At 38.1% G+C, this 26936-nt stretch overlaps 2 protein-coding genes across 4 annotated transcripts; one reads left to right on the top strand and one right to left on the bottom strand.

The window, feature by feature from the left end:
- Positions 1-849: 849 nt before the first annotated feature.
- LOC140923557 (uncharacterized) lies at positions 850-6855 on the top strand. Its single transcript, XM_073373630.1, has 6 exons — positions 850-991; positions 3109-3252; positions 4166-4392; positions 5282-5339; positions 6234-6461; positions 6653-6855. The coding sequence occupies exons 2-6, from the start codon at positions 3111-3113 to the stop codon at positions 6850-6852; spliced, it is 855 nt and encodes a 284-aa protein (XP_073229731.1). The 5' UTR covers positions 850-991; positions 3109-3110; the 3' UTR covers positions 6853-6855.
- A 4144-nt stretch (positions 6856-10999) lies between these two features.
- LOC140923347 (prolactin-releasing peptide receptor-like) lies at positions 11000-23604 on the bottom strand. Of its 3 annotated transcripts, none has more exons than XM_073373440.1 (2): positions 23571-23604; positions 11000-12130 (listed from the first exon to the last, which is right to left on the bottom strand). In XM_073373440.1, the coding sequence occupies exons 1-2, from the start codon at positions 23587-23589 to the stop codon at positions 11049-11051; spliced, it is 1101 nt and encodes a 366-aa protein (XP_073229541.1). In that variant the 5' UTR covers positions 23590-23604; the 3' UTR covers positions 11000-11048. The 3 variants fall into 3 exon arrangements, with proteins under 3 accessions (XP_073229541.1, XP_073229542.1, XP_073229544.1); XM_073373441.1 differs by lacking the exon at positions 23571-23604 and adding an exon at positions 17794-17934; XM_073373443.1 differs by lacking the exon at positions 23571-23604 and adding an exon at positions 12787-13619.
- Between the last annotated feature and the right edge of the window lie 3332 nt (positions 23605-26936).

Below are 26936 nucleotides of genomic sequence, written 5' to 3'. Positions count from 1 at the left end.
TACGTGTATTTTAACGCCGTAATTGAGAAAGACTGTGCTAGGGAAATTCTTGCATTTGGTTGAAGAGGTATCCGAAAAGAGGAGCTAGGACCTGAATACAAGTATGCGAAATTGATTGATGTTATAGTAGAAAGGCGCGGGGGGCGGCTGTTTGAACTTTCCTAATCATCGAAGGTTAGAGGTTTTCCATGGGTTTTCGGTTGACCTATAATTTAGCTTTGCCAGGTGTTTTCTGCAGATTTCACACTGTTATTAATCTTTTTTTTTTAAACCAGGACTCCGAAATTTTACTTCCTTTCATGTTGAATTATATGACTATATTGGCGGAAAGGCCGTGAAAATCTCTTCGTTAAGATTTAATTTTTTTGTTGAAATATTGAAATTTTTGGCAGCTTCAAGCACAGGCCTGAATTGAAGGAGTCTCGTATCTAGACGTTTTCATGACTTTCAAGATGACTCGGTTCATCAGCAAGTGACACAAGACTGATAAAACTGAAGTTAAAAGCAATATCGGCTAAGCGAGGTTAAATGTCGATAAAACTTGTCTTACATATCAAACTAACGCTGATAGCTTGGGGAGTCCTTTCATTCATATCCATAAATGGGAGTTGGGAAATTAAAAAAACAATTTCTATAATTTTTCTCCATCTTGTTCAGCAAGATTCTGTTATAGGTCGCAGTAGACTTCACGCCGAACTAGCTTTAAAAAATAGTAGCATAACCTTTTCTAAAACTTGGAAAAAATCTCGAATTCGAACGGCATGCGTCATCGTTCGGGATGGCATTAATTATCACCCTATTAAAGGGGCTGCAGTTTTCAATAAACGCTGTAGGTGTTTATTTCAGAAAGTGCGTGTGATTAGCATAAACACCAAGGAATCGAAGCGAATGAACGTTCTTTATCTCGAAAAACCGCGCTGAGAGAAGAAAAAAACATCTTATAGCCTTTCACCAGCGCGAAAGTTGATTTTAGCAAAAGCACCCATTGATGGTAATGTATCTTTATCCTCTCGCTTGATTTGATCAAATTTCTGTCTTTTTAATCAGTTAATATGCAAAAATAGCAATCCGGGACTAACATTTGCTAGATTTGATATGAAAAATAACTAGCAAATGGTAAGAATGTGAGTCCACGTTATTTAGTTCACTTCTGAGAGAATTCACCATGTTAGATTTTTTTGCAGAATATCAAATAACCTTATTCAGATGTAATTTCTAGTAGGGGAAACCAAAATCTTTTTGCTACCGTAATTGACAGAAAGGTGTTTCTTTGGTTTTAGAACTATTAATATTTTTCTCAAGAAAAACTAAGAGCGCAATAACTTTCCTATAAGGGCCATATTTTCCTCTTCCTTGTTGATTTACCCTTCTAGCTTTTTATACAAAATAATCCTCTGCTTATCCTAGGATTAAAAATTATTTTCTTTTGATGTTACAAAAAGTCGGAGAGATTAAAATCTTAGCCGCCAATTAGCAGTTCTTTTGTTAGACGGCTATTCTTGCCTTTATACAGTCTGGCCGTAGGTGTTTCAGTGGTGTATAGCATTCTAATGGTTTGTTTCTAGTTCATGAAAGGAACAAATAAGCCAAGACCTCCATTATACACAAACAAAAACAATGAGATGTCAAGATCGCCAATGCAATGATCTTCTACTACCAAAACATTGTGCACGAATTTCAATCATATCAATTCATCTTAACATAAGCGCCCCGCCGGGGCATGAAAATGTCTATTTCAATGAAAGGAAGGCTAAGTAAAATAATTACTTTTTATTTGTCTTTGGAAGAGTACTTTATTGGTACTTAATTTCGCGTTCAGTTCGCGATTTTAAAAAATTCGCGAGATTAAAGACCCCCGAATTTAAATCCGCGCGAAATTTACCAGCCCATACAGACAATTCAAAGCATCGAAAAATTTATCAACATTGCAATAGCAACAACATACACAGATTGACAAATACACAAGTTGTTAGCTGCTTTTACTGGTACGTTCCCTTTTGTATCTTTCGATGTGAAATAACGTTAATTTGCAAAGATTTCACACTTTGCTTGCTCCAGTTCATCAAGGAATTTTAATAAGTTCAGACTTTAATTTGAAAGATGAAATGAAGTTGAGAACTCCCTTTTTCATGTTTGCCTGTTGAAATAGTGAAAATAAAACCCTGCGAAATGCTGTCTCGCCAAAATCGCGAAATTACAGTACCAATAAGGTATTTTGTGTGAAGTTAACGTATAATGAATGCAGGTGTCATCAAGCGACCAAATATAAATACCAACTGACTGAATATCTATTCTATTCAATCATGTTTGACGTCGATTGAAGATGACCTCCACGGTTCATAAAACATTGAAAGATAAATTAAAATTTAAAAATATTAGCAACATGCAAGACAGTCTTAGATTCTGGATTCCACGCCGTGGATTCCGTAAAATTCTTTGTCAGTGGAAATTGGATTCCAGCTTCCAATCGTTAACGGGATTCCCTATTCCATACGCTGTATTCCAGATTCCAAACCCAGGACGCCGGATTTGCTAGATTCCGGATTCCACAAGCAAATTCCGGAATCCGGGAAATTGAATTTGCTGGATTCCGGAATCCGGATGATTCCCTCTTGCAAGGGGCGACAAGACGACTGGGATATATACAACAAGAATAGTGAAAGTTCATGTTTGAATACTCTGGAACGCTTTTCTTTCAAGAACGCGATATGACCTTGCTCTCTAGCTCTCTAGCCTAAGAAAACAACCGACATTTCGCGTCGTCACCATAGGCGAAATGACGTCTGAGAGACGAGTGCAGAAATTCCATACTGATGACGTGATGCGACACCACCCAGATCTGGTCGTGTCGCGAGGGAAATTTCCTTCAGCCAATCAGAAGCACTATCCAGATCTGGGTAGTGACACGTCATCAGTATTGTATTTCTGCGCTCGTTCCTCAGACGTCATTTCGCGGGGAAACCGGCGGTGGCGTCGGCAAAATGTCTTAGGCTAGTCCTGTTAGTAAGTCAGGATATTCACCTTCTTTACTTAATGATATGACATGAACGTAATGTGGCAGTTCTGATGAAGTACTAACATGATCGATGTCGTTTGTTAAAATTCCAGTGATGAAGGAACTACAAAGAACGTTCTTCTATCTCTCCGTTGTTTTGGAGACGGTCAGTGAAATGCTTTGCCTTGGCAGCGAGTTTGTGATGATTCACAGACAAGACCGTATGCGTTCGGCAGTGTTCCACAAAGTAAAAGAGGGTATGCGAAGTAGAACGGTTTAACAGTTTTCCACTAGTCTCAACTGCTTGTTTTTTAAGAATGCTTAGATAGCGAAGAGTAACTTTTGCGTTTATTGTTGGGTGACGGTTGACTATTTTTCAAGATGGTTGTTACCAAAGTATTACAGTTAAGATTTTACTTCTTACATCTCCCCATTTTTCCAAAAACAAATCTCCCCGAAACTTTCTATAGAAAATCGCCTTAATAGCTTAGAATCCTTGTCACAATAAATGCTTGAGAATCTTTTTTATGATTTTTCGAATGATTTTGATGAAAAAGGAGAGTGTTAATTGTGTTAAAATATAAACATAATAAATAATAAACAAACAAAGACTATTCTAGATACCATATTACATGTTGAAATTTTCGCAACATTTTTATCTCGCGATTTTGATGTGCGCATATTTCGCGACACTTCAATTTCGCGATTTTGCGAAATTTTATTTTGAATCACTTTAAATTCGCGTTTTTGGGTACAATAATTTACGTTTCATAGGCTATGTTATTTAACATTGAATTAAACCACTTTATCAAAGGAAGAATTACGTAAAAATTAAGAAAACAAAGCAGTTCTCATAATGTCCACAAGCAGTTTATGCTTGTAGGTGAATTATTGTTCTTGAGTCTATTGACCACAACATCCATTTACACTGAAAATTCATCAGCAAAGTAAAAAATGTGATTTGTAAACGTTTCAGTGGTAACAAACTCGTTCTTTCTTGATTATGGACATAATATGAGTCCCTTAATTTTCTTGTCACTTTCATTTCGCGATTCGATTTTTTTTTGTGTCGTGAAAATTTCATGTAATAACTCAGTAGTCTTCCACTACTCCGTGGTGCCTCTGAGGAAAATCTGAGAAGAATGTTCTTATTTCTTTCATTTTTAATAGATGAAGTCCTAGAAGGACATTTGATATCCGTACATAAAGTGTCTTCGGACCTGGACTGCTTACAAAAATGTCTTTCACAAGACAAATGTGTTTCGTTCAATTTCCAACACCAAAGCCCCGAATTTCATCGCACCTGTGAACTTAATGACGTCACACGAGAATATTTACGTACACTTGGCCCACGGCGGGGATTCTCCTACTGGGAGGCTATTAAAGACATCCTACAGGCAAGTAGTCATTTAGAAGGTTAACAAGTTCTTTCTTCATTGTTTTGCACCATTGAAGCTTTTATTTCATTAATATTTGAACAGCGTAATTAATGCGGTAAAACATATGGGAGCCTTCAGGAAGGAAAAATTGAAAGTTATCAACGATTAGACCGAATAAAGAATTTGCACTATGACAAAGGAGCCAGAACTTTCTATGTATACTCGCAACTGGTGCATATATTGTAGTTAATTTTTTATCTTAGGTAATTTTTATTTTTCCATTGTTTTTGGGTATGGTAATATATGCTAATGAATTTGAAACAAATTAAGGAAAAACGAAAATTGTCTGAAATAAAAAATTATAATTAACTGCAACATATATGTCAGATAAGCAAACGCAAACTCATCTCGAATTTGATTTTGTTCATAATGCATGTAATATAACGTTTTTTAAAAGCATGTAAAAAATTGACTTTTAGGGTAAAGGTGCTGTGGAAGTTAAAAACAATTATGAAATGATTGTTTTTTTCGCTAAAATTTTGTTATATCAAAATTTGTCGAGAATTTTGGCACTTTTGTAACATGGCGAACGACTTAGGCTAGCAGATCGGTTGAAATGGCGGCCATTTCAATTCAGAGAGGCACAAGAATACTTAGCGCTAAGACAGATTAGGCGACCAGTGGTTTTACAGAAAACATGGCTTTGATATGGGTGTCAGGTCGCATGACGTCTTTGCGTCACGTGAACAATTGATTGTGCTTGTGACATCACTTTGAGATTCAGTCACATCGTACTGTATTAGCTGTCTACGACCAAGCCTGAAAAGTCTTTCACGATAAACAAGTCCAGTTCAATAACATAACATAACATAACTAACATAGAATCTTTAATTTCTGAAATATTCTTTTCCAGGATAATTTAAATGCTAAAAATTTCCTAATAGAAGAGAAAAATGTTTCAGAAGGTTAGTAATTTTCAACTAAATTCCAATAGTGTAGAGTACTGATTTAAGGAAACTGGCCGGGCCGCCACTTTAGTAAAGACGTGACTCTGGGACTGTGACAAGGGTCATGGAGAAAATACGTACTACGTGAAAATTAACTTTGCAAGACATCAACAAAAATACCCCCTCACTCTGTTTTAGAGTCCTGACCTTCAACTCCAGCACTCACAGAACCACGCCACATCACGTGTCTCCGAGAGGGCAAGAGTCCAAGAGTCGCGTTGATGTCTCGCAAAGAAAATTTAGGATGAACAAAACCAACCTTAGAAATATGGAGAAAACTAAGCAAAATTGAACAGCATATCGGATTTATAAAAGACCTACAGCCCCAGAATAAGTAATAAATTGACATTTAAACCGCAAAGGACTGCAAACGAATTCAGCTGACCGGTGCGTCCCCAGGTCAACTTCGTCCGCAGGGCGCTTATCACTGGGTTTGGTGGGGCGGACTTGGGGCGGACCACCTCAAAAGCCAGGGAAAAGCGCCCTGGGGACGAGGTTGGTCCCCAGTACGACCCCAGAAACAATTGCGGGACGCTTTTCGGCTCCAGTTTCCTTCTCGGTTGTTAAATGGCAAATGGAAACTCGTTTTCACCTTGTTACCTTGATTTGATTTTAACTCTCTTTTGTTTTCGTGCTTACTGATAGTGACGAGTACGTAGATAAAACAAATAGGAAAAAAAATGAGCTGACGATGAAATTTAACAACAGCAACATGCATTTACGCCCTTTGCGCGTACAATGAGAAAAATAAAATTATAAATGTACAGCTTAAGCTTTGCGAGGTATACCGTCATGTTTTCCTGTTATATTTTGTTCCTGCCATATCAACAAACAGCCTCTTTCTTATCATAGTGTCGTCTGCCCCGGCAACGACCACGACAACGGTGATGGCGTCAACAACTGCCTTGGATATCCCCACATTAATGGCCATCACATCAACACCTACTTCAGATGCGTCGACATGTACAACAATGACGTCAACACCTGCTTTAGATGCGTCCACATTAACATCAATGACGTCACTTCAATCATCAACATCATCTATGTATTTAATGTCGTCATCATCAGCTCAACAGGCAGGTATGTAGCTTAGTAACCATTTCTACTCCTCAGTTAGTTGAAAGCAACGGGGACAGTGGTCGGAAAATTAGAATTGAACGCATAAAGAAATTTAATATGGCGAAGCTACCCGGATAATGGGACGAAGAAAGAACTAATTATAAAAATATTGCAGAGTTTGAATATTTCTATGTCGATTTCTTTCTAACTAGTGGTCAACTGTGGCGCAGACTGGCATAGCTACAACTCAGGTTGCGTACGATTGTTCGAGACGCATAATACAAGAGGAAATGCGAATCAACATTGCAAAACGTTTCGCACTTCCGGTGGTGATTCAGGCAAATTGGTCAAAATTATGTCTCAGGCTGATAATAACTTGCTTGTTAGCCTCGCAAATGCCCAAGGTAAGTAACAATCCCAGGGGGGGAGGGGATGGGGGTATTTCCATAAATTTCGGATAGGTGTGTGCCGCCAAGGGTCCGAGTCCCTGATCCTAACAAAGGATGAGAGAAACGAAAACTGGTACCCTATTAGCCTGCACAGTTGGCGGAATTGTTTTTGCGCGTGTGAGTGTTTTGGCGGGAAATTAAAAGCCGCGAGAACTTTCTCTGCCAAAACTCAACCTCGTCCCCAGGGCTTTTCCCTCAAAAAATACGAGGTTGGCGAAAACTTTGCTCGCGCTAAATAACTACCCCGCCGGCTACGCAGGCTAGTACCCTACTCAAGGCCCAAACCTGAAAATGGCACCCTATTCAAGGGAAAAACAAAACCTAAGAATTTAATGGTTTAAACTGATACTACTCCTAATAATCTTTGAGATAATTCAGTTTTAACAAATGTTTCTCGGCTCGAGCCTGGGTATTTACGCACTTGAATTTTAGCTGATGTCAATTTAGGTACCTATCTAAGGATCATACCACTAACAGGATGCCAACAAGCCTTCAAAGCCATTTACATCACGAGGAGAAGAAGTTGTTAAAGTATCATTGCAATTCACCTTGTGTGATCAATTTGATAATTCTGGTGACTACTTTGTTTTGTAAAAAATTGGTATTACAAAGAAAAATTCAGTGCTGATCACTTTTAGTGCTTTAAGGCTCCATGAAGGTCGCGTGAGAGAGGGCCCTTTCTTGCGCCCTCACGGCTTTCACCGCCGCAGATTCTAATTTCCTCTTTCTTTTCGTCTCTGAATACCTTATTCTACAAAATGAGCTACTTTGCGTTTTATGAACGACTACTGTTGTTTCTTTCCATAGGCAGATACTTCATTGGTTTGAGTGACTATAGTGATGCAGGAAACTATAAGTGGATTGGAGGTATAGTACCTGCTTACACCAACTGGGCCCCAGCTCATCCGCAAAGTTCGAGTACAGATTGCGTGGTCATCGACATCAGACATCAAGGTGACCCTGATCATGGCAAGTGGCTTGCAGAGCATTGTGGTAACAACCATAAGTTCATCTGTGAGTGCCCGGGAGCATGCAATTAATCATGAACTCCAGTCCGCACGATCTTACGCGCCACTTAAAAACTACACAACCAAACCACAGTATACCTCTAACAGCATGCCTCTAACTGATACCAAATTTTACACTTAAAACAGTAAACTGATCCTTACGGCAGGAAGAGCGATAGAAAAAATAAAGAAAGAGAACAAAAAAAAATGGTGAATTATATTTGCCCGATATTTCGGTTTGCAACACAAACCTTCTCAAGCCGATCACTCTATCAACGACGTCCTTCTTATTCCCTTAGAACTAATCCGTAACAACCGTGACTTTGTCACAAAGGCACGCGACGCTCACCTCATCGACAAAGCTATGACTTTAGAACCTCCTGATATCGGACGTGATAAACTCAATCGTGAAATTTATGTTTTTAGTAGCCAGCCTATCATTTTCTGTTTGCTGTGTACTCATTCTCGCATATGTCGACGTTCATCTTTAATCTGTACTCATTTTTCTTTTATAGCCCCCATTGAAGGCTTGTGTTGCAAACCGAAATATCGGGCAAATTTTATTCACCACTTTATTTATGTTCTCTTTATTTATTTTTTCTATCACTCTGCCTGCCGTAAGGATCAGTTTACAGTTTTAAGTTTAAAATTTGGTACTCAAGATTTTACTGATCCAGGCCTACAAAATATGCGACGGACCTCCCCTGGTTTGTCGTTGTGGTTTTGCCTTCACAATTTTCTCTAACTGATACTCTACTTGGAATTCAGTTATTGTTTTTATCATGAGAAGGGCTACAATCGGCGCCGAAAATGTTGAGAAACTGTTGTGAGGAACAACCTAAACCCCTCCCCTATTAGTTGTTGTTTTCTCTAGGTATCTTCATTTGACCAGGGCCACTAATTGTTTAGGGAGGAGGGGCCAGGAAAAAAGTGCTCTTTTCTTAGTTTAATGTAGATAATGAATAATGTGAGAAATGTAGTTGAGGAAAAACAATCGTAACTACTTAGTCGCCAGTTGTAGGTATAAACACAACTTGCCTTGAATATATCACGTCACCACCCTATCAAGATTTTGGGATGTTTCAGTGCGTCGACTTTTAAAGTAAGCAAAATTTTCCTTCTCTTGCATTGAAATACTTGCCTCTGAGACCTCGTTTTACCTAGCTACCAAAGTCAAGCAGATGGGAAAACAGGAAGCCAAGGAATTAGTACTCGTACAAGGGAGCCTCTAATATGAAATATTTCAACTAACTTGAAAATGTAACATGGGCTACTGTCGTCAAGAAATAAAAAATATGTTTCGAGTAATTATGTTTCGAATAAATGTTTGCGCACCTATATATACACTGAACTTTACTTCTTGAATCAAAAACGTTTTGGTGATAACACATGGCCTCTGTTACAAGTCGTTTTTAAGGGAACCAAGGGTTGTGTTGTGGGGAGAGCTCTCGTACAACCTGTGTTTGCGTCCCCGCGACGTTGATACAATGCGCAGGTTGAGTCTGTGACATCTTTTCTGCTCCGAGGATGAGATTTTTCTCTGAGATTTTCCCTCTCCTAAAAACACTGCATGTTCAAATTCCAGTTCGATTGTAGATTAGGGTCGTAGATGAAGCGGAAACATTGCACTTTGTCATTGTGGATTTGCTTCCAATTTGAATCAAAATTTTTCACAAAGTTTATCGATAAAATGAGCTAACTATACAGTGTAAATTTAGTAACAGCCGTCTTAGTGAAGTGTACGAATCGAGTAGAAAGATAGATGATCAACCCCACCCCCCCCCCCCCAAAAAAAAAGAAAGACAAGAACAAGGGTAAATGAAGACTGAGTGATTAAGTATTACATTTTAATAATAGAGTAAATACACTTGAATTGCATGGGCAGCATACATGCTATCTGCCCAACGCCGAAGACCAAGTTTCTTACGATTATAACAAGATATTAAGATAATGCCATTTAAAACATCAACCCGCCTAAGCTGTCCTAAATATTAACCTTCACATCATACCCCCATCTGATAAGCATATAAAGCATATATAGTTTAAGCAATCGGTTACTTCTTACTGTTCAAAAATTATCAGAGTTGTATTCATTTTAATTGTTTGGTCTGAATCTCTCGATCATCGTGTTATATGACGAAATCGCGGTCCAGCTAACATGTCCGTAGGACATTGTTGCAATTAATACTTTGCAGTATACGTGTATATTGTATTAGCATAAAGTAGCATTCACGAAATAAACAGAAAGATTTTCCACAAGAGAGTCTGGCGAGGAAATTCACCCGGGGGGTACTCCCCTATAAAAGTGACGGGGGGCGCTCGTCGTACCTTTTAGGAGTTTAAATTTGAGGATTATTGATACCGTTTAGGGTTCTAAAACCTAAAATGACTGCTGCCACCTTTATTAGGATAACGATTTATGACAAAAAGCCCTTGAGAACTGAAAGTTATCTTTAATACTGTTAAAATTTGCAGTGCCAGTGATATGAATTGGTATCTCTTAGGGTCAAAATGAATTTGGGACACGCCCATAAAACAAAATTCTGGTACCTTTTAGGGGTGTTCTCAAAATTTTCCGACGAGCACCCCGTCACCCGGGGAGGGGAACTCCGCATATGAAAGGGGTGGGGATGCTCGTCGGAAATTTTGAATTAAACCCCTAAAGGAGACCGATCTGGGCGTGGCCTAAGCTTTTTTTGACCCCTAAAAGAGACCATGTAAAAACACGGATAATATATATATTTTTATATTTTTTCACGTGCGACCCTAAACGAGACCAACACGGCTAAATATGATGGCATTTTGCCCAGAACACCCTAAGTGAGACCAAAATCCGAAATTTACACTCCTAAGCGAGACGACGAGCATCCCCACCCCTTTCAGATGCGGAGTCCCTCCCCCGGGCCCCGTCACTTTTATAGAGGGGTACCCTCCCCCGAAGAACTTCACTTCTTGTCTGTGCTCACCACTGAGAACCTCGATCTGATCTGATATTATAGCGCTCTTTATCTCTCACTAACGTTCATTCATATTATATTTCTTTTACAAAGGAAAAGCAAGTGAAACATCACAATGCAAAAGTATCCCATGAAACAGATGTGCGATAAGCAGGATGAAATGATGAAATGCCCATCGCAGCTAGCCTTGTCAGATCATATAGGAGTTTCCTCCTCGTCCCTGGCTTTAAGCAGGCCATTGCCACGCAAACGAGTCGTTGAAAGAGGTCGTTTCACAAGGCTGTTATCCCTGACACAAGTATACTGGGTGTACTTTACCGACGTCTCTGGCCTGAGACCCAAACTGGAAAATTTACAATGAATGAAATCTCGCAGGGCCCTGCGGAATTTATCAGTTAAAAGCATGTAAAGCCATGGGTTAAAAGCGCTATTGGTATGCCCAAGCCAAAAACACATGTACATTACAATTTGAGGTAACTGTTCATGAAGTCCAAAGTGAAATCCAAAAATCAGATGATATGCTTGAGTTGGGAGCCAGCAAACAGCGAAGACAGCGGTGATTATGATAAGAGTGCGCACCACTTTTCGTTTTGTTGCCCCTCTGCGTCGCTCGGTTTCTGAAGTTACCAATCCAGGCATCTGTCGGCGCCACAATCTGAAGCAAACACGGCCATAAAGCACAGATATCACAGAGAGCGGAGTTAGGTAGAACAACAGAAAAAGGTACAGGTAGTATCCACGCATACCTTGCATTTTGTCGGTTCCAAACACGGTAAACACTGCTACACAAAATCCACGATCCACGGTCCACAGAACGGCTGCCGGGACCATGGCTATCACAGACACCAGCCAAATGACAAGAGTTAGGAGTTTGGGACGTCGAAATGTGGTGAAATTTCGCAAAGGAAATAGCACAGCCAAGTAGCGATCTATCGCCATAAACATCAAACTTAAAATAGACGCAGCAATGGTAACATGAAAGACAAAATAAACTCCTCTGCATGTGATGTCTCCAAAGAGACCAGTCAACCACTTTGATTCGGTATAAGGATTTGCCATGGTAGCAGGCAGGACAAAAAACGCCACTATGAGGTCAGCGACAGCCATGTTGACGAACAGGAAGCCAGTTAACGTCCTTGTCTCACGCCTTTTAACGATGATAAAAATTAAAAGCAAATTTCCTGTCACGGCCCCAATGAGTGTCAGGGAGTAAAGCACTGTGATGATAACGGTGTGTGAAGTTGATAGGCTGGTAGAAGGCGCCACAGTTGTATTATCTGTTTAAAACAATAGAGAATTATTAATCCTCCCGTCCGGCCCGACCTAACTCAGTCAATAAGCATTTTATCATATGACCGTTGTGTTTTTGAAATTTTCCGACGAAGCAAAAACGCGTTCATGGCAGCATTTTCCTCGTTTCGCCCTCAGGGCCTCACGCGTTTTTCTTGAGGCGTCCGGCCCTCATACGGGACTTTTTGGTGCTCTGACGAAATTGCGCACAGGACCGTAAGTTACATCTTGATTCTAGACAGCCGCCAATTACATCCGCCATCTTGGGTTTCGACATGAGTAAAACAAAACGGACGACTGATTAGATAGATAGAAAAGTGCCCACATGGAATTAAAATTAAAAGTGACTTGGTTGCATGCGTCAAAATAGTGAAAAGTATACTTTTGAGCTTTCTGTTAATCTGATGGAAAATAACTTCACAACAGAGAGCCTAGGATTAAGTAAAGGCGAATTCTGCATTGCTCTCCTTCATAAGCAGATTTCAACCGTCGTCTAAATCAAATCAGAAGAGCGCGAAACAGTAGGTAAGTCCTTACGCTACGATGTCAGTTTTAGCTTGCACTGAACCATTTGCTAATGACGTGTCATTTCAGTCCGAAACAGTTGATCAAATAACCTATTTTTAAAAGGTGAACTACTTACCATAGGAAAAATTCATGATTGACCGTAGACAAGGCGATGATAATTTGTACACAAGACTCAGGGACTGACTGTTTTACCGACAGACGTCCCTTTTCACGTCGCCGTCATTCAGGAATTGGATAAAAATAATGCATGCACGGCACTTGCACTCATTCCAGAACAAAAACAGAACAGACTCAATTAAACAAAACAAATTGTTATCAATGGCACGTGACCAGAGTCGGTGAATCAAGCGAGCGAAAAGTTTCATTAACTAATCCAAGATGTTTTAAATTCGTTGTATAAACAGTGTATTATAAAGTTTAATATACGGTACAAATGTGGCAAAAGGTGAATTATAAGCCTTTACAACAAACTCAGGTTGTTCAGTCGAGCGACTTGATCATCAATAATAAATGTGTATGACATCTATTTCTACATATTGCAAATGTTCGTGATAATTCAAAAACCGCAAAATGGTGGTAAATTGACCCAAAACAGCAGATCCCATTGGTGTCCAAGTAGAAAAGGCTATATTTAGTAATAATTAGCTTTGGCCAATTGCAAAGTTTAAGGGCGACAGATCATAAGAGGTAACAACTGAAAATTAACTACAAAAGGCCTCAAACAACTATAGCTAAGTCTACAAAAGTCGAGTCTGTGCATAATTAAAACTAAAGAAGTCATTAGCAACAAGAAAATCCGCCTAAGGCCTGTTTCAAACGTCGTGCTACTGCCGTGCTAAGCTGGTTCGACTGTAGCTCGACTGCAGCACGACGACACTAGCACGACTTGGTTTCAGACGTCGAATTTAATTCACACAATGACAGTCGAATGGCACGGCTGTTGCCAAAAACAAAACACAAAAATAAAGAAACGGTTTAGCAAACTTTTAAGTATTTAAGTATATTCTAATGTATTTATAATTTATAAATTGAGTTCGGCACGGCGGTAGCACGACGTTTGAAACCAAGTCGAGCTACTGCCGTGTAGCACGACTTGGTCCTTACTCTATCTCATTATAAGCTTCCCACGCAGACATTCTTGGGGGTTCGTCACGCGTTCCTGCCCCACTAAGTTAGTCTCCAGTCTCTTACATGTTTAAAAACATTTTGAAACCCTGCACGACACGTAATAAATTATTTGTAACCTGGTTATTGGGTCAAAAATAGAGATAAGTAATTTGACTCAAACCAATGTGAACGAAAGGCAACGGAAACTTATCACCAACGACATTAATCCAAGATAACATTTGGTTGAGATGTAATATATCAAACATGAGATGCAGTGTTTCATCACCAGATGAAACACCGAGAAGAGAGTTGAAAATACGACGCGCAGCGGAGTATTTTTGACGAACTTCGAGGTGTTTCATCTGGTGATGAAACACTGTGTCGAATGTTTGATATTTCTTCTCAAACAAAATCATTTTTGAAGGAGAAATTAAGGATGCAAATACTAAGCAGTGTTTCATCCGATTTCCAAACACTCATTAAACATTAATTTCCTTTGTATTTTCTTAATGAATTATTAATGAGTTTGAGAACATATATTCGTTTATCAGGAGTATCAGGCAAGAAATGATGGAATCTGATTGGCTCAGTTGACATGAGTTTCCCAATTTATGCTTATACCAGAAAATAGACAAAACTGAAAACAAAATAAACAGGAACTTGTTTTACATACAGCTGTGAATATAATTTTGCTTGTTGCTAACAATCTATAAAAATCTAACAGAGAAATTTTTTTCATAGTTATTTCAATAAAAGGTAACCATGATAATAAGTTGTCACCACGAGTCCGCATAAAACACATGCATATTGATATCGTTCTCCTAGATATTAAAACATTATCAAGAGCCGAAAAGGTTACGAGAAATATATCAAAATGATCACATAAGAAAAAAAATGCTTTGATTATAAAACGAATTTTCTCATCTAATTCTTTAAGCAAATGTACGGCCATGAGATCAGTGTGGAGAAGGCCCGGGTCGCACAGGAGCGAATTTTGTTTATTGAAGCACCTGCCGGATCTGTCAACACATGACGAAAAATAAGTGCGACCCCGCATTAAAAATTATATCCAATTTTTTCCCGATTGCCAAAATTCAGCCAATGTTCAAAGAAGTCGAAGTGTTGCCTCGGAGGCTACCAAATTTTGGCATAATCGACAATTTTGTTTATTTAAACATTAAGTTGTCATTTACCTCAGCCGTGTAATTGAAAATTGCCACGGCAAATGATTTTTTTTCCTACGCCCTCGGTCCTCCGTCTCGCTAGCAATTATTTCGATGTGCCACGAACTTTGCATCCTATCCTCCAATAAATTCAAACCGACTTTATTAGCAGCATTGTATCAATGAGTCGTGTTATGTTAAGTCGAAGACCACGGACAATTTCGTAATCGCCGTCGATTCAAGCGATCTGCCACTCCTGAAAGCTGCAGCCAACTACATAAAGGCGTGTTAATAGTCTCCATAACTATTACCAGAACTGCTATGGCATTTTGTTGCGAAAAAAAGGAAATTCAGTCAAGAAAAGGTCGAAGAAAATAATTGATCAGTGGCGGCCTTCTACTCCTACGTGATGCTTTCAAGTAGCTATTCTTGTATGATATATATGTCGGTCATTGGAGTTTTGGAAAATGCAAATTTCGTATAATGCGACCCGTGTTAAAATTTGGAACCTTATTCTTTTCTCCAAAAATGTTATCGCCAAAAATTTTGAAGTTGAAAACATTCGCTTTTGCGCGACCCGGGCCGAAATGTTCAGAGAGCCTATTTTTGAGAACTTGGCCCGTGGTTTTTCCACTTCAAAGATTCTTCTGGAGCCAGAAGTCCGTCGTGGAAGATCAGCTGAAATAGTGAGATTTGAAATACCTCACCCGTTGACGGTTAATATTACTGTGCATTTTTGACGGCTGACGGTAAAAAATAACCTTTTGTGACGGTTAAATCTTAGGCCGTTTGACGACTGAGGGTTAACCCTATTGAGACTCTTATATAATGGTCACACTATAGAATTTTGTTCACAGACCCATGGGATGGATTTTGAAGATATCTCCATGTTTTGTCTCTACACTCTTTTTTTTTTATAAGAACGTTGTTTCTCCAGTTAGGCTGAATATTCTTATTTTTCTGCCGATTTTAGGCTGAAAATATTGTTGTATCATTCTTAAATTATAGCTTAATTACAACATTTCCGTTTTAGAATATAATGGGGTGATTATAGTAATTGCAGGTTTTTTCGTCTTGTTGGCAAGTTTTGCCGTTTAGAGAATGGAACAAGTTGAAAACATATAATTGTACTGTATTTAAGTTTTTGAAAACACAAAATTACACCCTTTTCAAACGGCTCAGCCTGGGGTTTATTCTTAATCTATTCTTAAAATTTCGCAAATCTTTAGCCTCGATATTCTTATAAAATATATTCTTATCGAAAAAATAAAAGAGTGTATTCAATGATTATTTCATTCAGTTGCAGCCTATTTCCGACTAACTATCAATTAATTATTTATTTTTTATCTTTTTTTACGGCGTAGCCCAGTATTTCCCAAATGAATCACGTACGGTGTTATAATAAGGCTATTATAATATAATTTGCTTTATCATATCTGAGTTCGTTATTTAGCAGACACTACACTGACAGGCGGTTATTAATTTGCGTGGGGCATAGTTTTGTTTTCGTAATGACGACGACCTTGTAAATGTTTCGAATTGTAGAAAAACCTTAATCCAATTTCAAGAGTTTAAGGTGTCTTTAAGAACCTGTAAATCCATAAATTGCTCCTCACAGATCAAAAGTACTTAATTGGAGAGAAGAAATACAGATTGACTCCCCTTTGCATTGGTGTTCAGAATTTCACTCTTGAAGGCGAAATTTTTGAAGAAAAGATCATGTTAAGGTTATCAGAAAAACCTTGCTAGATCAATATCAACTTTGGAATCCAACGCAAAGCCTTTTCTTTTTTAAAAACGTGCATTTATTTACAGATGAAAATCGTTGACGATTTAAAAAATAATCTAACAATTTTCACAATCATTAAAAAAATTAAGCAAGAATTATGTTTCAAAGAGAAAGGCGTCTTTAAACCTTGGCTTAATTTTACCGTACGTTTTTCTAATCGGCTTTCTTGACCTAAGAACTAACCTATGGCGTGTGCACTTAAGATACAGCCCTACATACTGGTCAGAAGTCACTGAAGTCACTGGATATAGCATTAAAAATTTATAAGTTCCTTTATACTCAGTTACACTGCAAATGAGAGAGTCAGAAAAGCTGGAAAACATAACCTTGTGTTGTACGGGGAAGATGAAGCAGTCCCCGATTTAAAAACGTTATTTTATCAGGGAAACAGGCATTGCAGAAAATGTTATCTTTGGATTAAACATAATTTTTCAAATTTGCCTTCCGTGCTAGTTCTAGCGTGTGCCAGGCTCTCAGATAGTATAGTGGGGACGTATTAAAACGGGGGAAAGCGAAAAAAAGACGCGCGCGACTTGGGAAAGGGGGCGCGTTTTAATCGGAGCCTTGAACAGGCTATGCTAATTCCAGGGCTGAAAGCAGAGTTAAACTAAAAACAGGTTATTCTTTCACCGAAACGTTTAAGCGGGATGAAAGACGACGAAATGACAGATATACATTACACACAAAGCCAGGACTGCTATCAAAGTCGAAAATTAAACGACTATATGATCAAGCAAAGAGGGTATAGCTTAGTAAAATGTATGAAATATTTATGGAAATCTGTGACAGCATGTGCCTCACACTCTGTTTGTATTACTTACCGCCACGCGAAACTAGGCTTCACATCCTAAATCAAAATCCATTAAAAATCTCATATGAATTAACTATCACACGAAAAGTTGCAATCTTCTCCTCTGCGAATTCGAGTTTGGGCGGCAGACATTTTCGTTATTGCAAGTTAATGCCTAAATGTGTTCAACCGATGAACTTAAACAAACGAATTCACATTAAAAGGCCTGATGATGGATGAGAAAGCTTAGATATGTATAGAATTCAACCTTACCATCAGATGAATTCATATTTCTTCCTCAGAAACCTCCGTATGACACTAACAGCGCAAAGTGCACAACAGAAGGACGATCGGTGATAGCAACGTATTTTAATACTGCCTAACATCTGCTTGGTGTCACTCATAAAATAAGCCATCACGTATTTTGTGGATTGTGTACATTTGTATATATCAGAGGCGGTTTAATAGGTCAACAAGAAATTGCCGCAGACTTCATATTTCAATTAGCAGAAAATCCTCCCCCTAATAAGTAGCAGTGACAGCAATTTAATACCTGCCTATAGGTTTTTTTCGTTTTTTTAAGAACATTAATCATTTAACCTTTTAAGTGCTAAGAGTGAACAGCATCAATTTTCTCCTTGTATTATCACTGCTTTGTAAAAAAGAGTGGTCATGAGAATTACGGACATCATCAAACAAGATGAATTTGCTCGATATTTTCTCAACTTCTTCCCACTACTTCTGTAGGAAATGAATAGGGCCATGGGAATTCAAATTTTAATCTTAGGGTTTATAATTAATAAGTGAAGAGCGGCGGCAATCGAGTCCAGCAAAAGACTGGCTTTTACATGGGGTTGAAGGAAGCTGAAATTTGGCTTTTCTTTACAGAGTGTTTGACTAACTTTGTAGTCAGTGAAAAACAAAGCATTTCTTTCGTGATAAACTCTTCAACGTGCTTAGGCAACAAAACCAGGTTTCCAACCACCCAAGTGTGAGATATTGAGTACAATTAGGAAATGCTTGAAAAAACACGGCTGGTGTTGCACCCACGCACAATACTGAAATTACATACTTTGGTCGTCAGTGTAATCTTCAAGTAGTATTCAACTAAAACGCGCTGTAAAACCACTTCTAAAATTAAATGCAATTCGTCTATACACAACACGTAAAATTAACACATTGTGATTAAGCAAATAATAGTTAAGGTATGTAGTTTCAGTCCTACTATATTTCACTTCAATGTATATGAAAGTTAATAATTTCCACAATGGCTTTCAGGAGAAAAATTAAAAATAAAAAACAGAAGTGTTGTAAGTCAAAACAGATCCACGAAAAAAGAAAGAAAGAAAAAAAAAACAGAAAATAGAAAAGAGAAAACAAATACAAACTGAGTTTTCAATGGGGTGAAGGACGACATCCTCATGTTTCTGATCCGAACCCGTCAGTACCCTCTAGTCCGAATCACGACTGAAAATACTGCGCAAATCAGCCAAAACGAGTGGAAGGAGTTAACCCTTTATACTGAGCATTACAGTGCAAAAACAAAATACTTTTAACCGATGAGTGTAATCCCCCATTGAGGCTAAAACGCGCGCTTTAAAACCGCTCGGCCTAAAACGAAAGACACCCACACACAAGACGAAAAACTGCCCAAGTCAGTCCAAACGAAGTGGAAGGAGATTACCATTTATAACACTGAAGTGTTTAAAAGGACTTTAACCGATGAGTGCAATCCCCCATAGAGTCGAAAACGCGTTTTAAAACCGCTCCTAAAACGAAAGACGCCCTCATACAAGACGGAAAACTGCGTAAATCAGTCGAAATAAAGTGGAAGGAGTTATAGCATTGCTGTGTTAAAAATAAATACTTTAACCGATGAAAACAGCCGACATTTGGCGACGCTACCACGACGGCTTTCCCCGCCATATGCGTCTGAGTAACTTGCGCAGAAATTCCATACTAATGATGTGTCACTACCCAGATCTGGGTAGTGCTTCTGACGGGTCGTGCCGCGTGGGAAATTTGATTTAACCAATAAGGAGCATTACCCAGATCTGGGCATTGACGTGTCATCAGTATGAATTTTCTACGCTCGTTTCTCAGACTTCATTTGGCGGGGAAACCAGTGGTAGCGTCGCCACAAATATAAATCGTTAGGTGTAAAAAATGGAAAACGTTTAACCGTTAATCGTAAAGGAAGTAAGCTGTTAAAACTTATCTAGCCACAATTCAGTTAGTTAGAGGGTGTCGTTATCACTTGTTAAGACTCCTCAAATCATCCAAGAAAGGCAACCTTAGAGACGTACAGATCTCATGTTTCCATTTCGAACTTCTCAAACAACTGACTATTTCAACAGCGAGAAAGGAGAGGATTTGACTGTTAGCCGAAAAAAAAAAACATAATATCTACAATGCTTTTAGAACTTGATACCCTCTAGCTGTTAACCGCAGTGCACTAACATGGAATAGCAACACTGGCTCAGTTCTAGCCTTGATCCAAGAAGAAATATATGGAAGAAACATCCTTAATAAAGAATATCCAACTGAGAAAGACCAAAAAAAATAAATGTACTTCCCCAAAGCATAACGCGTTTACTTGTGACTTAAGGCCGGAAGAAATAACTAATTTAAACAGGCTTGAATTCATCATTAAAATTTTAATGAAAGTTTCAATTTCTAAATTTTCTTTACGTCGTTCAGTGCGTTCGATTTATCTTTGAAATAAATATCTTAAAATATGAATGCATTTATCGGGCAATAATTTCAGATTTCATTTTTAAAATTGTTTATTGACGCCTTTGAGTCGCATTTTTTTCTCCGCCTGAAGAACGAAATGGCTGTTGTTACCAACGTAGTTGATCACGAATTTTACCAGAAATTATAATTCGGCTAAACCTGTGTCGGTTTTGTTCTCTCTCAAAAGGACTTTATAATCAACGTATAGCCCATCAAAACTGACGGTAGCGATGCTGAAATATTCAATAAGAAATATTGCTTTTTGCAGCTAACGTAATGAGTTTTATCAATTTTGCTCCACAATATATGAGAAAACAGAATGGGGTCATTGGTTTAATTCAAACAAAAATAATAAGAAGCAGAAAAAAACCCAAACAACTTTTTGGTAAAGGGAGCCGCCTACCAGTGCTTTCGTTTTTTCGTAGTTCTACATCGTCTGTTTTTCACTACAGTAAAAACCCGCGTATAAGAACCTAGAATTTAAGAACCTGTTAGGCTAAAATTTTTTAATAGGTTCTTAATTTACAAAAATGAAGGCACAGATGAAAAACACAGAAAAAAACATTTTAAGTCTAGGTGTTAGTAAGATTCAAAATGTAACACTACAGCATTTTATGGATACTGCAGCATGAAAGACATGCATGATAATACTTTGGAAAGATAAATTCACTGTAACGTTATCATGTAAACTGTATTCTGGATAATCATTTAACACAGCAATATATTCCATACCGCGATAATTTTGCCCCGTAGTAGTTATCTGTGCTGATCGCTAGTGCCCCCATCGAATTGAGAACCTATTTAAGAACCTAAGTAGCCTAAAATCCCACTAAATACTATTTTTATAAGAACCTATTTAGGCTAAGTTGGAAAAATCTAGGTTCTTATACGCGGGTTTTTACTGTATGCCACAACGTGCTTTAGCGTCAGTTTTTCTTTCTAGTGACAGTGACGATTTTCAAATCATTGCTCATTGCACCGAAATCATGCTTAGTTCTTCCCGAATCAGTAAAGAAAGGATATATTTTGTCCGCAAATTTGTCGTCGTCCTCTATCCATTCCTCCTTAACTTCAGCATTACTATGTATTTTCTACACCGGTCCCGGTGTACTTCTATACTAATGAGAAGATTTGTTTAACCACCTTGAACATTTTGCTTTGATGATCATTTCCTTCACGTCACTGTTAAGATGTTCACTCTCTTGTTAACCATTTCAATCCCAGAAGTGCCCAAAGTCAAAACGCAACAAAATTCCTAAATGACATTTTGTAAAATGCTAGAAAACAAAAAGTACCTAGTGGACGTACTGCTAAAAAGGATTCATTTGAATGGTAACTCCATAGTATTCAATCATCCACAGTCTCAAAAGTTAGAACTGCATACTAAATAAATAGTACCATGGGAAAGTATTTCTGAAGAGGTTTCATTTGAATGGTAACACCATAGGATTGCGTCCACAGACTCAAAAGTTAGAACTATACATAGTACGATGAGAAAGTACTTTTGAAGAGGTTTCAGTTGAATGGTCACACCATAGGATTTCATCCACATACTCAAAAGTTGGTACTGCATACTAAATGTAAAGGACCATGTGAAAGTATTGCTGAAGAGGTTTCATTTGAATAGTCACACCAGAAAGAGTCAAAAATTAGAATGACCTCGCAAGACTCATTATATAAATTCATTCTGTGAGTGAAACCAAGGGCGCTTTCCATTTGTCAGAACTGGCCGGCCAGACCTGTCATTTTGAAAATTAATGGGCTTTTACGGAGAAATTTGCCCGTGAAAAATCATCTCCTTCGTGCATATTTTTTAGAATTTGACTGATCTCGGGCTAGATAGTTTTGATTAAATGTAAAATGCTCTCATTACGATGGGAGTGGTCTAGCCAGTCACGGTCAGTTCCAACACATGAATGGAAGCCCTAAGTGTTAAGCAGTGATCAGAAAAAAAGGGCTAACCCAGAAATATACATTACTCATTAACTTCAAAGAAAGCCACTATATTACCTTTTTAATTTAAATACCTCTGTCAATTAATAGCCAGACAGAGATGGAAACAGAGGGAGACAATATATATTAAACAAATTTAAACAGAATGAAGAAACCTACTGAGTTTCGACACGATATATGAAAAGTTATTAAGCGGCACTATCTTGTGAAACCGCATGGTATCTTTGCCGAATTATGAACATTTTAATTTTTTACGGCTGCATTAGGCGGTCCTCATTTAAGCTTCCACCGCCGGCACTCGTTTTAGCTAAAATGTAAAACGTTATCGTAAGTAAGGTCTTGTTTGACCCTTTTTCAATTCAATTTTGAAGGGAAAACAGTTTTTTTCTACATTTAAATTATACTGGCTTTTTGTTCTGTTTTAAATGAATGTTATCGATTAACGAAAAACTAAACCCTGATTGGTCCACCAGTGAAATATTCCCGGGGGGTACTCACCGAAGTTTTATACGGGGAGACTCCGCCCGAGTTCCAGCCCCTAATCCTTTATATTTATTATTTTTGATAGAAAATTAATGGCAAAATGCACTCCTTTCACATACCTAGTTAGAACTTTTCATCCCTTTTGACTGCTGTAAATGCATTGTCTTTAAAATCTGAATAAATCACAAAACTAGAAAGCCTTTTTATTTACACTTTTTCACATGCCTTTAATTTACTTCAACTAGTGAAATCCCTATACCCTTTTCGGGCAAATCCTCCCCGTTAATGTTTAGGCCATTAAAGGAAGTACACTCCCAAACCCCTCCCCTCCTCCCTGGGGGAAATACTCGTGATGATAAGTCAAATCTTCCATATGACAATTTCGTAAACGCTATTGTCAATTAATATCTCAATGATAAGTCTTAAAAAGTGAGGACGTTTTTTTTTTAAATAATCATATTTTTTCGAAAATTTAGGCGTGTCATGCATACGAAAGGTGAATGTTCAAGACCATTTAGCAAAAAGATTCTGCATATTTACCTGGTCCCAGCTAATTTTTGTAAAATAACTTTGAGGTTCTAGTACAACGTAGTTCTATCTTTAGCCTTCAGCTTCAGCCTGACACTCGCTTTCAAAAAACAGACGAATGAAATTTGAAAAAAGTGCATTTCTTTGAGCTTTAAGAAAAAGCACATTTTAGTTTTAGGCCTGAGCCGAGAAAAATTAATGTTTTCAACTTATTTGAATTGTGCGGATTTTTTGTAATTCTTTCTAAAAACATAGGTAGGCTTTTCGTCGCTTTATCAAAAAATGATGGAACAATAATGCACTTAGTAGACTTAAGTGCCAAATTATTTGAGTATCATGATTTCACTTACTGTGAGGGGAGCTCATCATTTCTCTTCAAAGAAAGGAAGACAATGCAGTCGCACACTGTCGTCCACGACCACAGCGAGGCACAGTTTTCGTCTACTATGCAAACAAACAGAAAACTCCTTCTTTTAAAAATGATCAATTATTGAGAGATTCTTATTCAAATAAATAAAGGAAATGAACTTTCGGCGTAAAAAGTAATTAATTATGTTAATTGGAGAAAAAAGAATGATTTATAAATAGTTTAAAACTGTACAGCTTTTAGCAAAACAAGAAATTGTAGACTTTACATTTTTCAATTGTCAGTTTTCACCCTCAAAAAAATTCTCCGCGACCAAGATTGATGTTTATACAGATTTCTGAATTTTGATTTTTGTTACATAAATCAGCGACAAGGTAAATTTTGACATCATTTGTTCAGTCTAGAATCTTAGTCAGTATCTAATTTAATTTTTGAAGGCCCATTCGCAAAAGGTGTTTTTCTTTACTTTCCAAATTTTGTGGTCTACAATATGCGGTTGACAGGTGCCGGAATATCAAATACCCTCAATAGCGCTGTCGTCCTACTTAGGAGTTCGACAAATTTTTATCAAACGTCCAAAAAAGTAGCTATCCAAACAATTTTGACACAACTCTGACGCTGTACGTTTTTGTAAGCTGAGGCTCCTTTTTCGCGCGAAAATTTAGGTACCGTATTCAATTACCCACATCTATCAATAAATAATTGAAGTCGCCACTCCTTCCAACCGCAAATGACAGAGGGCATTGTGTATGGTTTTGGAGATTATTTGTCTCAAAGAAAGCCAACTGCTGGGTTCAGGAAGTCGTAACAAATTTCGAAGATATAAATATCAGTTTCTGTTGTTTCTTATCAACTTAGTATCTTAAAACACTGGAAAGTTGCGATCCTCATACCATGTAAACGCATACAAGCATAAAGATGATTCTCAGGCAATGTATCCCGGCAAAATAAGTTATGAAAAAGTCAAATTGTTTTTGCCTCTCTCTCGGTTTCCTTTAACTGCTTAATTTGGCGAAAAGAATTTTGTACTCTAGAAAAAACAGTTTAACCGATATATTTTACGACGTTATGTTTTTCCAGAGTGAGAAAACAATCCTTTGCGAGAACAAGTCTATTAATTTGTTGTCAAAAAAAACTTCTGGTTCACGCTTTTAAACCAAGTGTGAAAATATGTCAAATATATGATATTAAAATGAAATAAAGCGTCAAAAATTTCAAAAACTTAAATCCGCATAGTATGGGATCTGCTGCATGTTGAAAGTTTCGCTAGTTAACAGCAGGAGATCATTACAGATTACTTCTTGCTGAAGTTTGCGGTTTAAAAAATATGCAAAGAGCGATAAAAGTAAAAGAGATTGGAAAGATAACTTCCAACTTATTTTGCAGTTTTTTTGGTGATAAAAGTTCTAATAAGATCTTTGACGACAAACAGGGCGGAAAAGAATACTTATCCATAAAGCTTTTGCTGTCAAACTGAAGGTCATATAGCACACTAGGTGTTGCGTTCGATTGGGAAATCCGGATTAAGATTAGGAAATGCGGATTTCGGATTTTGAAATGGAACGCGAAATCGGAAAACGGATTTCACCTCTGAGAAACCCGTCCTCAGGGTGGATTGCAATTAAGAAATCCAAATCCGGATTTCATGGATTTCCCTTTTACCGTTCGATTGGGAAATCCGAAAAACGATTATTGCAAAACCATTCTCGTGAACAGCGGTCTTCTTTTTACCAATTATGCGTGCATATGCAAGACCGCTGATCTTAAGGACAGTTTTTCAAATCCTTTTTCGGATTTCCCAATGCAACCGTAAAAAGGAAATCCAAAAACAGCTATCTCAGCGTAAAAATCCGTTTCCAGATTTCGCGTTCGATTGCAAATCCGAAGTCCGGATTTCAAAATCTAAATCCGGAATTCCCAATCGAACGCACCCTTAAGAGAGAAACCTTTTTCGTAGCAAAACTCAGTTTCAATCGATTTCCACTCCCCATAGCGAGATGCCTACGTTTAGCGAGTCCTTAATGAGCCTTTTAAATCTGAATGGAAGAGTTCTTTGAGTTAAGTACTAAAAAAAAGTGTCAGATCTAGATCTTCTCAAAATTGTCTAAGATCTACGTTATATATAATAGATTATTGACATCATTTATTGAACAAAATTGTTTTTAACGAAAGTCCTGTGACAGTGAAAATTGGCGAGCCAAGGAGCTAGTGGCAGAGAACTGACTTTTAAAAATCATAAAAAGACAACTGTTCGAGGAACTCAGTAATCTTCTTTTGTCACAACGGCGAGAGCAAATGTCTCAAATGTCTTCTCTTTCACCATCATTTCACAAAAATCAGCAGGCATATTGACCCCTCGAAGTTGAGTGGGCCGGTTTGTGTCGAGCTGCAAAATAAATTTGATCGATTTTGATCGATGTGATAAATATCATGACGGCACATGATAAAACCTTAAAATGATACTAATTTGAAAGTTTTGGTCTTTGAAAATGGTTATGCTAATAAACGTCTCTTAAGACACTAGGATCTCCTGTTAGACAGGGGCTCCTACGTCCAAAAGACTTAAATCAACTTTCTTATAATATATGACGTGATAGTCGTGAACGTTGGCGTCCAAGTATATTAATTTTGGACTGGATTAGCGTTACGAAATGAATTTGGGAGTACCACATGGATTTGGGTGGCGCTGGCTCAGTGTTTTTTAAACTGTACCACCTTTAAGGGCTCATATCTTTGAAATTATTCACGTAAAAACAAACCCGGTGACTTATCTTTGTCTTCCACGTTGTGATATTTATAAATTAATCCGCCCGAGACCAAGTTAATTTACACCTCCACTTAGCCTGGACTTCCCATCGGCCTTGCATTGGTCAAAAATGCTCTTTCCCTTGTATCGTGGGAAGGCTGAGGAGAGGGAAAAATAAAGCGCGCGGGGATGATGGGGCGCAGAGAAAGAAGATCCCCCTTCTCATCGTCCCTTGCGCGCGCTACCCAGCAGGAGCCTCTGTGGAGGAGAAACTCAATAGAGCACTTCACAGGGAACAACCCAACCACAATGCTGTAGTTTAACAAGCCGTGAGCCCCAATTCGTTCCAATTTTGATGGTTGACGGTTAAATTTTAGAGATTTTTACGGTTGACGGTTATTAAGTAGAAAACAAGAGAGGATAAATGAGACAGAGAAGGCATCCCCCATGCACACCCTATTCCATAGGTAATTCGTCTCGAGTTATTTTTAAGACCACAGATCCCTAGGGGGATTAGACAACAGCCATTCACATACCGCGAATGTGTTCCGCGTGGATGACCCACGTTCAGAGCCACGCGTCCTTCACGAATTGACGCAGAAA

This window comes from Porites lutea, chromosome 13, assembly GCF_958299795.1.
Source record: "Porites lutea chromosome 13, jaPorLute2.1, whole genome shotgun sequence".
NCBI lineage: Eukaryota > Metazoa > Cnidaria > Anthozoa > Scleractinia > Poritidae > Porites > Porites lutea.
The sequence above is the reverse complement of the archived record's forward strand: the minus strand, read 5'-3'. Positions and strand labels throughout refer to the sequence as shown.

What these genes read in the sequence shown, in the direction of transcription:
- LOC140923557 (XM_073373630.1), top strand. Translation starts at nt 3,111, where the DNA reads ATGAAGGAACTACAAAGAACGTTCTTCTATCTCTCCGTTGTTTTGGAG. An exon ending in GTTCCACAAAGTAAAAGAGG is followed by an intron (nt 3,253 to 4,165) that starts GTATGCGAAGTA and finishes CATTTTTAATAG; the next exon opens with ATGAAGTCCTAGAAGGACAT. An exon ending in ATCATCAGCTCAACAGGCAG is followed by an intron (nt 6,462 to 6,652) that starts GTATGTAGCTTA and finishes CTTTCTAACTAG; the next exon opens with TGGTCAACTGTGGCGCAGAC.